Here is a 15,180-nt window from a genome sequence, read left to right as displayed (position 1 = left end):
ATGTAGTTTGTCTTAATTGTGGATCTAGGTCAGTTACCACATTAACATATTGTTTTTGTGTCCACTAAATAATATTAAGTTTTAAGAAAAGAGAATATGTTGTGTGACAGGCTCCTTAGGTGGGAATAACATTTTTTATAAGCATGTTTTACATTACTGTGTTCATTTTCACAAAGATTTTTTAAAGGCCAACTACGTGGATAATACTGTGCAAGCCTTTTTTGAGAGGCACAGAGTTTAAATAAGACAGTCTCTTTGATCATAACAATTTAATTTAGTAACATGTTGGGTTTTCCCTCCCATTTTTTGTTGTATTACAGTAATGCCTCATCTGTCTGAAATTCAGGTATCTGCAACTTTGCTCATCTGTATGACATCTCCTACTGAAATAAAGTCCCTATTAATAAACATCCAGATAGGTGGCAAAATGAAAACAAAAATTGCTCACTAGAAGCACGGTTTGTTCATAAGAGAGAAGATATTTTGATTCTTAGTTTAAAAGCTAGCTGTGATTTTCAAAACAGCTATTTGGAAAGGAAAGGAGTTGCCAGCAGCAGAGAAATTTAGAGTTGAAGCGACATCTCAAGAAAAGAGATTTGGTGGACGGGGTATAGAGGGTGTGAGAGGGGAAATCTGGATGTGTGGTTTAAAGGGAAACTCTACCTCTACTCCTGTAGGTTGCCAACTCATCTAACTCATAACCTTAAAACTTCAAAAAGTCAAGTAATTTGCTTTTGGCCACAAAAGAGTTAAGTAACTTGGCCCTTGGTCACAAAGCTAGCCTATGTCAGAGGCAGCACTTCAGCAACCTCCAGGGGTTCCTCACTCCAGGGCTGGAGTGAGCAAGGTGCAGAGGAAAGAGCACAGAATTTGGAGTGAGGATGTAGGTACATATCCCGCTTTTTATCACTATGTGACTTGGGGTGATACATGAGTCTTGTAAGTTCTACATCTATAACATGAGGGCGTTGAACTGAATGTCTTTGAGGCTTCTAGTTTCGGATTGACATGTGATCCTATAATCGAAAGGGATTATGTAGACTGTGCAGTACTTTTACTTTAAGTAATTAAGCAATTAAGTTTTATTACTACAGATAGTACCAGTTAGCAAGTGTGTGCATACAAAACGTCAAGTCTGAGCCCCAACACTTTGGCAGCTGGGGAGGCTGAAACAGGGGAGCTGTCAGCAAAGATCCTGACTGGGAGAGCAGAAGCGGGTGTCCCCACTTCTGCAGCAAAAGACCTCCAAAGATCCATCTCTCACTCAGTCCCTTTATACATGTAACTTCAGGGAAAAGTGGACCGTTAGGACAAAGAAGGAACTCCGGCCAAAAGTTCTAGCTGTTGACTTTGATGTATGTGCCCAAGGACTGGCTGGGTCCTTGAACATGGACAACTCCTCCCTTAAGGAGTTTTATGACTCTTAAGGTGAGGGTCTCTTAGCCCTGGCTACATGCTTCATTCATTCCACTGTTTCCCCTGGCACTCCCAGTTAAAGCATATCAGCTTTAAGTTACACTGCCTATGTTAGGTCAAGTGGTAGTCATGCAAGGGTCTGGGAAGGATCTTCCTCAGTTTCCCCACAGATCCTGAGATATCTTCCAGCTAGAAGTCTACAGTGCTGTGATCTTTTCTCTACTACACGAAAGAACTTATCTAAAAGTTCAATGTCTAGATGGTAATTTAACGCAGAAACAAACTTATGTATTACACAGTAAAATTAATGTGCACAGTACGAATTCAAGTTGTCAAGAAATAGTTAATTTTATATTCATTAAACTGTTCAGGAATACATTGGTGTATGGAATGAATTTAGGAAGATTTCTTTCCAGCATGGAAAGTCTAAATTATGGTGCTTCAAAGAAAGTACTCCCAGCTATCTAGAATAATTAACTGTCCAGAAGGACTCTAGATGTGGTCAGGATTTTAGTGAGTTAAGATTTTATTATGCACGAACTTACGATGTTGGATAATTGGGCAGTTATCTATAACTTTCTTTAAGGAGCTCAATTCAGTAAGCATGTGAGCTTTTGATATCAGTGTCTGCTAGATATGTAAAGACAAAGAAAATGGTGTCCTATAGATATTTACATTTTGCTCGGGAGTGGGCCATAGTACATATAGTGTTAAATTTATACAAAGCATGCAAAGTAAATCCAAAGTAATTTGGGGAAAGTTAGGGGTTGGGGAGGTAGACAGGATATATTTGTAAAGACTTTCTGGGGGAGCCAATACCTAAGCTGTGTTTTGGAGAAAGCTAATAATGATTTGATGAGAGGAAGTTGAAGACAGAAATCATTCCAGGTGTGGAAGGACAGTCTGTGCAAAGGCGCAGAGGTAGGAAAGGAAAGATCACATAAATGTTACTTTTCCATAAATTTTCAACACAGTTGAACCTGAGACAATGTGCAACTTTGTTTTCCTCTCCATAGATAGCTTACCAGAAGCAAAAGATGTGATTGTTTTAAAATCCTGTTTCTACCTCAAAACATTTAATTACCTTTGGCCTTTAAGGACCTTGAGAGTTATGCATATTCCAGGTCCTTACTGAAGGGTAGAACTTGATGTCATTTCCCCAGTCTCCATGTTACCTTCTGATTTCCATTCAGAAAAATGCTTATTAATAAGTTGGAGAACAACTGTGCTGGATGTTAGGAGCGTGATTGTTTGAGACCTTTATTTTGATAAGCCAACTACAAGTTTGTTTTTAATGGCACATTTGGTAGGTTAAACCTATCACTTCTTCTCTTTCCCCCCCATCCTAATACTGAGTCACTCTTCAATTTTGAAAGTTTTGGTAGTAGAGCGCAGCTATGGCAAGTCTTCTCAGGTTAGGGCTAGACTCCCGGCAAAGATCACCAAGTTATTCCAGAGTTTGGGATGGCAAGGGCAGGTAGAAGGAGCACTGATAGCAGTGTAACCATGGGGTCTCCGAGTACTGAATTAAACATATTCTGTAGCACATATCTGAAGGATATGTAAAGCCTGTTAGTTTGCAGCATTGGTATTTTTTTTCTCCTTGAAATAGTTGTGATGTAGGATAATTAGCAGCAAGTATGTTAAAAAGCATTTATTTAAGTTTAGATTTTAAAAGGGCAGCACGGCATTGTGGAAGACCTGATTTCAAGGTTTCTTTCTAACATCTAGTTATGTGCTATGAACAAGGCATTTAACCCCTCAGTACCCCCATGTAACTCTGTAACAGTGGAAGTTACAGAGATTATATATTGTGTGTGGGGTTTCAGTGGTGGTCTAGGGGTGAGTTTTCCACAACAGTTGGTCTAAGGAAATGCCAAGCATTTAGGATTAATCCTTGTCCATAAGTTGGGTGGGCATGTGGTTTAAATAAAAGCTAAGTCAGATTAATTTTTTTCCTACAGAAACTTTTGTTTGAGATAACCCTAATATCTTCAAATTAGGTAATGTAGGCTTCATTTTTCGAAGCATATAGTATACAATTTAAAGGAGTGATTTAACTTGATTTTTTAAAAAATTAATTTGGTAACCTATCAGAACTAAATGACTTTTTAAAATAAAGGCTCACTGAAGCAGAATGCTAGAGACATGGAGACTTTAATGCAAATTAGTTTGAGTAAATGTCTGTGCTGTTCGTATATATGTTCATATACTCTCCTTATATGTTAATCAACCTTGAGTGAAATAAGTAGTCTGATACTTCATCTAAATGCTATCATTAGTGTTTTCATTGTCCAAAATTAGAATGGTCTTTCAGTGGAATCCCAGAAGTGTAGAGGTTAAATTGTATTCTTGTCTAATTGTGTGATGCTTTCAAAGTAAAGTGGTAGTTCTTGTAGCAGTATAATATAAAGGAGAAAATAGTGTGTGTTTTTGCATTCAGATTTCATTTTTCTTTTTATCCGTTTAGCCCAAAGCTGCAGCAGCTTCAGCACCATCACCAGCTACAACTCAACAATCAAGTCCTGCTACCACCACTACAGTTAGTCCATCTACAGCAGCATGTGTGGCTCAAGCCCCAACTCCCTCCCCAGCCTCAGCTCCCACCCCTGCACCTACATCTGTCACTCCAACACCAGCTGCAGCAGCTTGTGAACCTGTTCCTACTAGTGCTCCTAAAGAAGAAAAACCAGCAGAGAAGCCAGTAGAAGCTCCCATTGGTATTAGCCCAGCATCTTCTGACAGGTATGATCACTGTCTAGGAAGTTGTGGATCAGAACTCTTCCTTATGAGGAAGCTTATTTTGACATGTTATTTCAATTTCGACTTCTTAATCTGTTGGAAGTAAACATTAGTTTACTAGAGCTTCACTAAGTATGATTAAACATGACCAGAGTAGCAGGAACAGGGTCTGTATCAGTAATATATTCAGTTTGATTAAGTCTTCACTGGAACTATTGAGAACATTCAGTCTTAGACCAGAATCTCAGAAAAATCTTTTAATGATAGGGTAGAAAATAGCTCCAAGATAAAGAATTTTTGGATTTTAGAGCCAGGTATGTCACTGCATATTTACAGTTGGATATGAAGCCCCAAATGCCTTCGTATATGATGTACAAAATGAAGTTATTTTTAGCTACCATCATCAAGTTTTGTGCTGTGTGGCCTTACATAAAACTCTGAGTCTGCTTTCTAAATTATAAAATAAGAATAATAGTTTTTAGGTGGCATGGCATAGAGAACTGCTAGAATTGGCATCAGAAAGATCTATGTTAAAATCTCAACTCCTAGGCTTAATAGCTGTGTTGTCCTGGATAAGTCAAAAAAACTGAGGCGTGGAGAGAAAGCTCTTCTGTAGGAAGTACCTTAAAACCTATCTAATAATAGATATTCTATATTCCTCACATTTGAATACAGTCTCTCAACAGTATTTTTTGACAGATCAAGCAAGATAATGTCTGTGCCAAAGAATTTTGTAAGTTGGAAAGAATCATATGCTTAGAAACCTGTTAGCACATTCGTTTTCTGACCTGAAGTCTGTGCATTATAAATTTGCTCTTTTTCATAATCATTAGAATTGAAAACGAGCAGATTTCTGTGAATATGTGCACATATACTATTGGGTTTGGTGTTACGCAAGGTAGAGGAATGTGAAGACTTGGAAAAATTGTTTCAAGGACGTTTTTGGAAGACAAATTTGGGCTCAAATCCCCACTGCCAACACCAAGAAATATGGGATTATGGAATTAATTTTTTAGTATAATCAAAGTGTGTGATATGGTTCATATTGTTAGCTGGTTTTCACTTCCCTAAACTGATTTCTAAAAATAATATTTTAAGAACATTACATTTAAAACAATCTACATCTGTCATTGTACCCTAGTACCCTTTGGTCATACATTTCCTTACCCAATGGTTAAATCTGTTAGTTGAAGTATTTCCACTTAAAAGGAGAATTTTGAGTGAAAGTCTTCAGAAGACTTTATTTCTAATGCATTTCATGTTATTACTAATTTCACTTACTGGGTATTTTAAAGTAGAAATTTATGAGATAATAGTGTTATCGCTGTATTTTGACTAAGATTCCAAATATGCAGCATATTTGGGACTTATTAGAAAAAACTTTCATGTGTTGTAATGAATTTTACTTGTGCATGTTTTATCCATTATCTCCTTTGATCCCAATGGCATCACTTTGTGGTGTGGAGCAGTGTCTTCCACACTTTTTTTTAAATGTGTTTTGAGTTGCAGTATTATTTTCTCCATTCTGCATGAGAAAACTAAGACTAAAGGATGTCTCATTCAAGATTATGAAATCGTTAGAAGATTGATCTGGACTGGCTGGAGGTGGATGATCTGAGGTAGAAGGAATCTGGACTTGACATGCAGGACATACAAAAATATTGAAGCTTTTGGAGTTGAGTGAAGTCATAAGTCTTACAGAAAATTTAGTTTTAGTCTGGCAAGACTATAAAGGATTGATTGGGATAAGGAGAATATAAGGTCTGAGAGACTAGTTTAAGGATTCTTAACTGAAATTTAGGTAATTTGAGTGGTGGTACTATTTAGGAAGATATAGGTTTGATATGGAGAACCTTAAATTTGAAATGCAAATGTCCGTTCAGACAGCTGAATATATAGATTAAGAGTTCAGATGAAAAAATTAGTCTGGAAGTATCAATCGACATAGGGAAGATACAGAGTTCAGAATTGGGAAGCCCTGCAGAATCTAGGAGGCTTGGGTTAAGTTTTAAACGAGAAGGGGAATAACCACACAAATCCTTACCCGGACACCAGGTGACCTTTTACCAAAATCTTTAGAATCCTTAGTTTCACATTATTTTATTGTAGTCTTCCAGAAGTTTTACTCTAATTCTTCATTTTGTTAATATTAGTTCACTTAGGAAGTCCTGAGTTCTCAAAGGCTATGGAATTGGTGTATTGATGTTTAAGTGATGAAATTCTCACCCATGATCATTCAAGAAGACTATCTGCTTAGGCAGGGTGCACACCAGTAAAATTTCAAATTTTTTAACTCCTTGAACAAACATTAATCTTTGTGGCAAGGCAAGACTGGTCCATTGATCATGTAAGTTTTCATGCTTATTTAAAGTTTATGTGGGTAGAACTTGATTTTAGAGGACATTAAATGTCAGGATAAGAATTTTATCTTTGAAACAGTAAGGAGTCACTCAAAAATTACTAGTATTTCTTAATTGCTTCTAGGCTAAAGTACTCATTGGCCTGGCATTTAAGTCACCAACCCCCTATTTGGTTCCCACCTACCTCCTAAGACTTTAGTTTTCATAGATTTGTTCCTAGCAAACTGAACTTGAAGCATCATTCCTTGAGCTCAGTTCTCTGAGCCATCTTTTGTTTTCTTGCATTTGCATAGACCATCCCCCCATGCCTGGAATTCCCCTGTCTCCTTTGTGTTAGGATTATTGTCTTCCCTTAAAGTAGAGCAGAGGTTCTCCTCTGTGAAGCATTCCTTGTCTTGTTTCCATCTTTCCTCAGATTTTTCTAGAGTATTCTCCTTTGTTGATTATCATAAACTACTTCGTATTTTACTGGTCTCTGCATATGTTGTAGTCCTTTTAGCATAATGTAAGCTTCTTGACATGTCCATAAAATACTTGGAATGGTTATAAGAACTATTTTCAGCAAAAAATCACAAAAACAGGGTAAGGACTATTATCATATTTTTAATCTTTATATCCCTGCCACCTGAGGGTCATTTTAATACCTGAGAAGATAGGGTGCCATAGTGGACAGAGTGTTGGAATTGGAGTCAGGATGACCTCATTTAAGGTTCTAAAGCATAGATAGCTGTTTAACCATGAGAAATTAACTTAATCTGTGTGCCTCAAACTGCTCTCCAAAACCTTAAATTTTAGGCATACTTCAGTTTGCTAGTTGCAGTCTGCCTTGGTGGAGGAAATTTCTGCATTTTAATTTATCATAAGAAAGAAATTACAGGTCTTTGATATATCCCCAGTTACTAGCATAGGAACTAGTACATAGTAGGCACTTAATAAATATGTTGAATTTTATAGTTGAGGAAACCAAGGCCTGCAGTGATTTAAGTGATTCACCTAAGGCACAAAGCAAGTGAGTACCAGTTGTTAGTTATCTTTATGAATATTGGAAAAATTTGGGGGAGAAAATTGCCATTTTATAAAATGGATACAAGTTTATTTAAAGGTAAGGTCAGCAACCTCCCTAACTTTAAATTTGTTATTGGTGCAGAAAAACGTTGGATGGTGTTGATTTCAAGTATAAGGAGCCAGGAGAACAGGGAAGGAAAGAATAAAAGGAGTTGAAACGTGAAATGTGGCAGAAAGAAAATGATTTAGGTGTAATGGCAGAGCGCTCTAAAAACATTTCTTAAGCCAATGTTGTTTTTTTTTTTAATTATTTAACTTTTAACATTCATTTTCACAAAATTTTGGGTTCCATATTTTCTCCCCATTTCTCCCCTCCCCCCATCCCAGAACACCAAGCATTCTAATTGCCCCTATCACCAATCTGCCCTCTCTTCTATCATCTCTCCCTTCCCTTGTCCCTATCTTCTCTTTTGTTCTGTAGGGCCAGATAACTTTCTATACCCCATTACCTGTATTTCTTATTTCCTAGTAGCAAGAACAGTACTTGACAGTTGTTCCTAAAACTTTGAGTTCCAACTTCTCTTCATCCCTCCCTCCCCACACGTTCCCTTTGGGAAGGCAAGCAATTCAATATAGACCATATCTGTGCAGTTTTGCAAGTGACTTCCATAATAGTCGTGTTGTGTAAGACTAACTATATTTCCCTCCATCCTATCCTGCCTCCCATTGCTTCTATTCTCTCTTTTGATCCTGTCCCTCCCCAAGAGTGTTGACTTCAAATTGCTCCCTCCTCCCATTGGCCTCCCTTCCATCATCTCCCCCATCCTACTTATCCCCTTCTCCCCCACTTTCCTGTATTGTAAGATAGGTTTTCATACCAAAATGAGTGTGCATTTTATTCCTTCCTTTAGTCAAATGTGATGAGAGTAAGCTTCATGTTTTTCTCTCCCCTCCCCTCTTATTCACTTCACTAAAAAGTCTTTTGCTTGCCTCTTTTATGAGAGATAATTTGCCCCATTCCATTTCTCCCTTTCTCCTCCCAATATATTTCTCTCTCACTGCTTAATTTCATTTTTTTAAGGTATGATCCCATCCTATTCAGTTCACTCTGTACTCTCTGTCTCTGTGTGTGTGCATGTGTGTGTGTATAATCCCACCCACTACCCAGATACTGAAAAGTTTCAAGAGTTACAAATATTGTCTTTCCATGTAGGAATGTAAACAGTTCAACTTTAGTAAGTCCCTTATGACTTCTCTTTGCTATTTACTTTTTCATGCTTCTCTTCATTCTTGTGTTTGAAAGTCAAATTTTCTTTTTAGCTCTGGTCTTTTCATCAAGAATGCTTGAAAGTCCTCTATTTCATTGAAAGACCAATTTTTCCCCTGAAGTATTATACTCAATTTTGCTGGGTAGGTGATTCTTGGTTTTAGTCCTAGTTTCTTTGACTTCTGGAATATCCTATTCCACACCCTTCTATCCCTTAATGTAGAAGCTGCTAGATCTTGTGTTATCCTGATTGTATTTCCACAATACTTGAGTTGTTTCCAGCTGCTTGCAGTATTTTCTCCTTGACCTGGGAACTCTGGAATTTAGCAACAATATTCCTAGGAGTTTCTCTTTTTTGGATCTCTTTCGGGAGGTGATCAGTGTATTGCTTCAATATTTGTTTTGCCCTCTGGTTCTAGAATATCAGGGCAGTTTTCCTTCGTAATTTCATGCAAGATGATGTCTAGGCTCTTTTTTTGATCATGGCTTTCAGGTAGTCCCATAATTTTTAAATTGTCTCTCCTGGATCTATTTTCCAGGTCAGTTGTTCTTCCAGTGAGATATTTCACATTGTCTTCTACTTTTTCATTCTTTTGGTTTTGTTTTGTAATTTTCTGGTTTCTCATAAAGTCATTAGCTTCCATCTGTTCCATTCTAATTTTGAAAGAACTATTTTCTTCAGTGAGCTTTTGAACCTCCTTTTCCATTTGGCTAATTCTGCTTTTTAAAGCATTTTTCTCCTCATTGACTTTTTGACCCTCTTTTGCCAATTGAGTTAGCCTATTTTTCAAGGTGTTATTTTCTTCAGCATTTTTTTGGCTCTCCTTTAGCAAGGTGTTGACCTGCTTTTCATGCATCTCTCTCATTTCTCTTCCCAGTTTTTACTCCACCTCTCTAACTTGATTTTCGAAATCCTTTTTGAGCTCTTCCATGGCCTGAGCCCATGGTATATTTTTTTGGATGTGTGGGATACAGAAGCCTTGACTTCTGTGGCTTACCTTGATGGTAAACATTGTTCTTCCTCATCTGAAAGGATGGGAGGAGATATCTGTTCCCCAAGAAAGTAACCTTCTATGGTCTTATGTTTTTTTTCCCCCTTTTCTGGGCATTTTCCCAGCCAATGACTTGACTTCTGAGTTTCCTCTCCACACCCACCTCACCTCCAGATCTGCCCCGGCCAATATTTTAAGGGTTGTGTTATTCAGATAATTTTGTTTCTTTGTTCCGACTTCATCATTTAATAAGGTGTTTGTTCTCTAGCGCATTTCTTACTGATTTTTTGAATGGAAAATAAATGAATGACTCTTGGCAAATGAATGGAAAACTTGAATCATTGCAGTGATGGCCTTAAGTGACGAAACCCAGGATAAGCAGTTTAGATTTTCATTGCATGCAGCCATTTGCAACCCAGTCTCTCTTGCTAGGTTCCTGTAGCTGTCACTTCGTTGTCTGGTGGCTATAAGTGATTGAAGGCGGTGACAGCGCATTAACCAAGTCGTGTCCTCTTTCTTACTACCATGATTATATTACTTTGGTTCTTGAACTGGAGGTTTTCTATCGTTCCAAGTCCCATCAATTTAGGGAAATCACAGAATGAATTTTAAAACAGCTCAGGTGGTTAGTGCATTACTCACCATATTATTTTTTGTGCTTTATTAGCAGTGATGATAGAGTTAAAGTTCAAGCCCATCAGCACCTGCTGCTTGGGCAACAAAATTCTCACGTCCTGTTCTTCACTTATTTCCACAGCAGTGAGCTGCAGTGTCATAGATGGCTAGACCGTGACTACTGGAGGAGAAAAAAGAAATGTAGTCACAGATGAACTGTTAAGTTGAAATGAAAGTGGGCATGAGAGTGATTTCATATGTACTTTTGTGTGCAGAAAATTATTTTCCATGACCACAGATTGTACTCTACACTCCAGCCTATTTTAAAATTGAATGTTATTAATCACAAGGGCCACTGAGCAAGAGCCTCCATGTGTATTCATCACACTTATGGTAATGTGTCAGCATCATATCACTGTGTATGACAATATACACAGATTAGTTACATTGTCTAATCTTGAAATTTTATGATGAGTGTGGATACAGACTGAATGACTGGACCCAAAGAATTCTTATTAATGATCAGATTTCTCCTAGAAAGCAGGCTTGTGTTCCTGCAAGCTGTAATGCTGTTCAACATTTTTAATCAGTGACTTGAATGGGGGCATAGGTGGCATGTTTGTTGAATCCCTAAGTCAACCAATATAGAATGGAAGAGGCATGGCTAGACAGCAGGCCTATGAGAAAGTGTGTTCTAACTAAATAAGAGTAAGCAGAGTGACAAAACAGAAAAGAATATTAGGGTGCATTAAGAAAGATGTGTCCAGGTAAAAAAGAGAATTTCTCCTATACTCAGATCCCATCTGGAAAACAGTGTTCAGTATTAGACATTATAGACATAGATATGAAAATAGGACCCTGTCCAGCTGGAATGGTGTGAAGATGTTTTTTTGGACCCTGGAGGTTATTCTGTATGAAGATCCATTTAAGGAACTAGAAAAGAGGGTATTTGAAAAGGAGTTAGACTTTTTGGCCCCAAAGGAAAGAGCTAAGAGCAAAGGTTAGAATATAAAGCAAAGAAGGTTTAGATATGGTCAGGGAAAACTTCCTACTAATAGTTAAGAGTTTTCTACCAGGAAAAGTGGACTACCTTGGAAGGTAATGGGTTCCCCCTTCTTGGAGGGCTTCAAGATATGACTGTCTGACCAACCCACTTGTCAAGCTTGAGAAGATAGGCTTACTCACATAAGGGTTGGAGAGCCTTTCCAATTCTGACATAATTTGGTAATTCAGTTATAGTCCTAGATATTCAATCAGCAAAAGAACCTATATTTGCTTGAACTTTTTTTTTGCCAGACCTTAGTTTACAAAATATTCTTTGTCTTTGAACACTTAGAAGTTTTGCTTCTTGGAATTCCCTTTTTGAAATGACCTAATTATAAACAAAGTTTCTATCTATTTGACCACTTGTTTTGTGTATCCTGAAGTTTAGTTATTGATGTTCTCTAAAGTTGCACTTGTTCATTGAGTGTTGGAGGTAAGCATTTCCTCCACTCCTCTTAAGAGCACAACTACATTCAGTAGTGCTAAAGTAGTCCAGGTACAACCTCCAACTTCTGAAAAAAGCAAGAATTTACAGGAGAGGCAGGGCCCGAAAAGAACAGGATCTTCCTTTGGGGAATGAAGTAAATCTCCGTTTCTTCCTATATGAGAAACCTTCGTGATTCAGGGATTGCTTCAAAAGTTTTTCATTCTAATTGTTATTTTTCATTTGTCAGATCATAAACTTAGTTTGTCATTTGATAGTGATCTCTGTTTTTGTTAATCCTGTCAATATTTGTTTTTACGTATCATTCTGTAGTTTTTTTCTGTTAATTGATGATTTGATGGAATTATATTTTTAATTAAATTGAGAGTTAGTAACATAATTTTAGCATGAAACATTTGTGTTTAATTTTTAAATACTAAACATAATCTTTTTAGCAAATACTCTTTGTATTTTGTAAGCCATCCTGTGTGGAAATAGGAGATTAAAAAAGTCTTTAGAAGATTATTCCATATTGTGTGTTCTTTTGGGCCAGAAAACAGAAAACACTGAAAACATGGCCACTTGTGGAAAAAAAATTTTTTTAATTAGTAAAATCTAAATCTGGAAAAATAAATAGTGCTAATTAAATTTAATTATGGGAGGAGGCTTGATGTAGGATAAAGTATATTGGATTTACAATCAGAGGTTCCAATTTTAGATTCCATTTCTTACTACCTTTGGTATCTGAGATAAGTTGCTTCACCTGCTTACATTACTTGTATATGAAATAAGGGGGGTTGGTTGGACTACATGGTCCCTTAAGTCACTTCTGAATCTAAATATTATCTTTTGATCCCCCCAAAGATGGTTAAGGGAGGGGAAGACCTCAAGTCAGGGTTACAGTCTGTTTAATGTATTTGTTTTACATGTCGATCAGACTTCACATTTCATGAACTTCACAAAGAAGTTTCTACAGTACTAGCGCAGCTTCGTTGTAGAGGACCTTTTGTTGACTATGTTGTAGTGGAGTTTTTTTCATGTATGAGTTGGACTGGATTGCTTCTGAGATCCTCCAACTCTGAAATTCATTGATGGTCTTCTCAAGTTCCTCTGAATTCAAAAGAGAGATTAGATTAACTTTAATGAAGAGTAAGGATATTTATTTTATGACAAAAGGAGAGTGAGTGGTGGTCATAGTAAGAAGTTTGGAGGGAGGAGTTAAAGTAATTTCCTTTAGTAAAGGAGAATGTTAAGTAGTGTTTTGTTGTAATTAGAAGGAGGTAAGATTTGAGTTTGGGGACTTGGAAAGCACAAAGCAACGATCTCTGTACAATGAGATAATGACAGAGCAGAAAGATTGAGCATTAGTGATGATGGCAATTTTTCCCCCTTAAAATAATGCTTGGTTTTTAAATTGCAATAATCTGGGTTTTTTACACTTAATATTCTAAATATTAAAGTTTTTCAGGGTTAAATTTCTAATATGTAAGTAGAATGAGAGTGTGGCTTATTTGAGTGCTGTTTAAATTTCTGGTGTATTTTTGTGGTCACCATAATGCAGCAAGATTCTGTGTTTCCAGAGCTTTTGTGTTATTATCTTTAAGTTGTTTTAGCACCACCAAACTTCCCATCAGTTGAATAGGATCCAGTTTCCTGTATATTAAATTTAATTAGCATGAAAAGAGGAGAATTCATGATTGTAAGGAGAGTAAGTTAGATTTGTTAAATTTAGCCTTTGGGTTAAGCTTATTAAAGTTTTCTTTCTCTCTTTAGTTACCCTGTCTTCTGCCATACTGAATGCTTCTTTTTTTGGTTGTTTTTGGTTTTGTTTTTTGTTTTAATTTTTTATTTTTAAAAATTTGTTCTCAGTTTTCTATAATCACTTCCATAAGTCTTAGATTTTCTTCCCCTCCTTCCCCAAGATGGCATGCAATCTTATATGGGCTCTACACATACATTTTTATAAACTACGTTTTCACATTAGTCATGTTGCATGGAAGATTTAAAACCAATGTGAGAAAAACCCAAACAAAACAAAATGTAACATAGAAAATATTCTGCTTCATTCTGCTTTCCAGTCCCATAGTTCTTTCTCTGGATGTGGAAGGCATTTTGCCTCGAATCCTTTGGCAATGTTTCAGGTCCTTGCATTGCTGTGAAGTTCCAAGTCTGCCAGAAAAATTCCTCGCACACTGCGGTTGTTGCTGTGTACAAAGTTCTCCTGGTTCTGCTCCTTTCGCTCAGCATCAGATCATACAAGTCTTTTCAGGTTCTTCTACAATCATCCTACTCATCATTTCTTACAGCACAGTGGTATTCCATTACATTCATGTACCACAATTTATTCAGCCATTCATCCCCCCTATTCTCAGTTCTTGGCCACCACAGAGAGAGCTGCTATAAATATTTTTGTACATGTGGGTCCTTTTCCATTTTTGTGGTCTCTTTGGGATACAATCCCAAAAGTAGTATTTGTGGGTCAGAGGCTATGCACATTTTTGTAACCCTTCACACTATATGCTTCTTAGTAGCGTGGTGCACTGCGAAGAGCACTGGCTCTGAGTCAGGGCTTGGGAGTTAGATCTTACCTCTGTCACATTCATCTCTCTGCCTACTCAGATTACCTTATCTGTAAAATGGTCTCTAAATAGACTAAATGGTCTCTTCCATCTCTAAACCTATAATCTTTTCAGCCTTTTTTTTTGTCTTGGAAAGAGACCTTCATTGAAGTAATACAGTGGAGAACTAAGCTCAGGGAGGAGATATCTTTATTGCTTTTTCTGTTCAACAGCCATAAAAATTTATTTTCTGTTTCACATAATAGTCATTTCTATATATGTCCCCACCTTCCCTTGTAACAAAGTAAAACAGCTCGCTGAGAGTCCTGTGCAAAGTTCTGTATGCTTACACACCTCTCTAGGGAGGGGAGGGAACCTGAGTTTAGCTCTGTCTTGGTGCTATTTTTATTTGCAAAATTTTAGTCAGTGGGAATATTGTTTTGGTTCTAATCTCTGCATCCATTTAATTATTTCTCTGAATTTCTCATTTACCATTTCTTAGCTTACAGTAATGGTCTATCATATTCATATGTCGCCATTTATTTTTATCCATTTACTAATTTTTGTGTGCCCACTTTTTTGTCTAATTATTTTGCTACAACAAAAAATACTGTGTGATATATTTTTGTGTAATATAAGACTTTTCACTGTCATTGATCTTGTTGGGGATATACCTTGTAGTTTCCTAGGCCAGGGGATGAGAACAGTTCTGTAACTTTTCTCATACACTTCCAGATTTTTTAAAGAATGGTTGGAC

The 15,180-nt window shown here is 37.0% G+C and overlaps 1 protein-coding gene across 2 annotated transcripts in view; it reads left to right on the top strand.

Annotated features, from left to right (window-relative positions):
- RAD23B (RAD23 homolog B, nucleotide excision repair protein) overlaps positions 1 to 15,180 on the top strand; it is an 83,442-nt gene that overhangs the window by 35,146 nt on the left and 33,116 nt on the right. For both annotated transcript variants that reach the window (XM_072655227.1, XM_072655219.1), the window contains exon 4: positions 3,887 to 4,161. In XM_072655227.1, the coding sequence (XP_072511328.1) occupies positions 3,887 to 4,161 (275 nt within the window). The remainder of the gene's footprint in view (positions 1 to 3,886; positions 4,162 to 15,180) is intronic.

This window comes from Notamacropus eugenii, chromosome 1, assembly GCF_028372415.1.
Source record: "Notamacropus eugenii isolate mMacEug1 chromosome 1, mMacEug1.pri_v2, whole genome shotgun sequence".
NCBI classification, from domain to species: Eukaryota; Metazoa; Chordata; class Mammalia; order Diprotodontia; family Macropodidae; genus Notamacropus; species Notamacropus eugenii.
The sequence above is the reverse complement of the archived record's forward strand: the minus strand, read 5'-3'. Positions and strand labels throughout refer to the sequence as shown.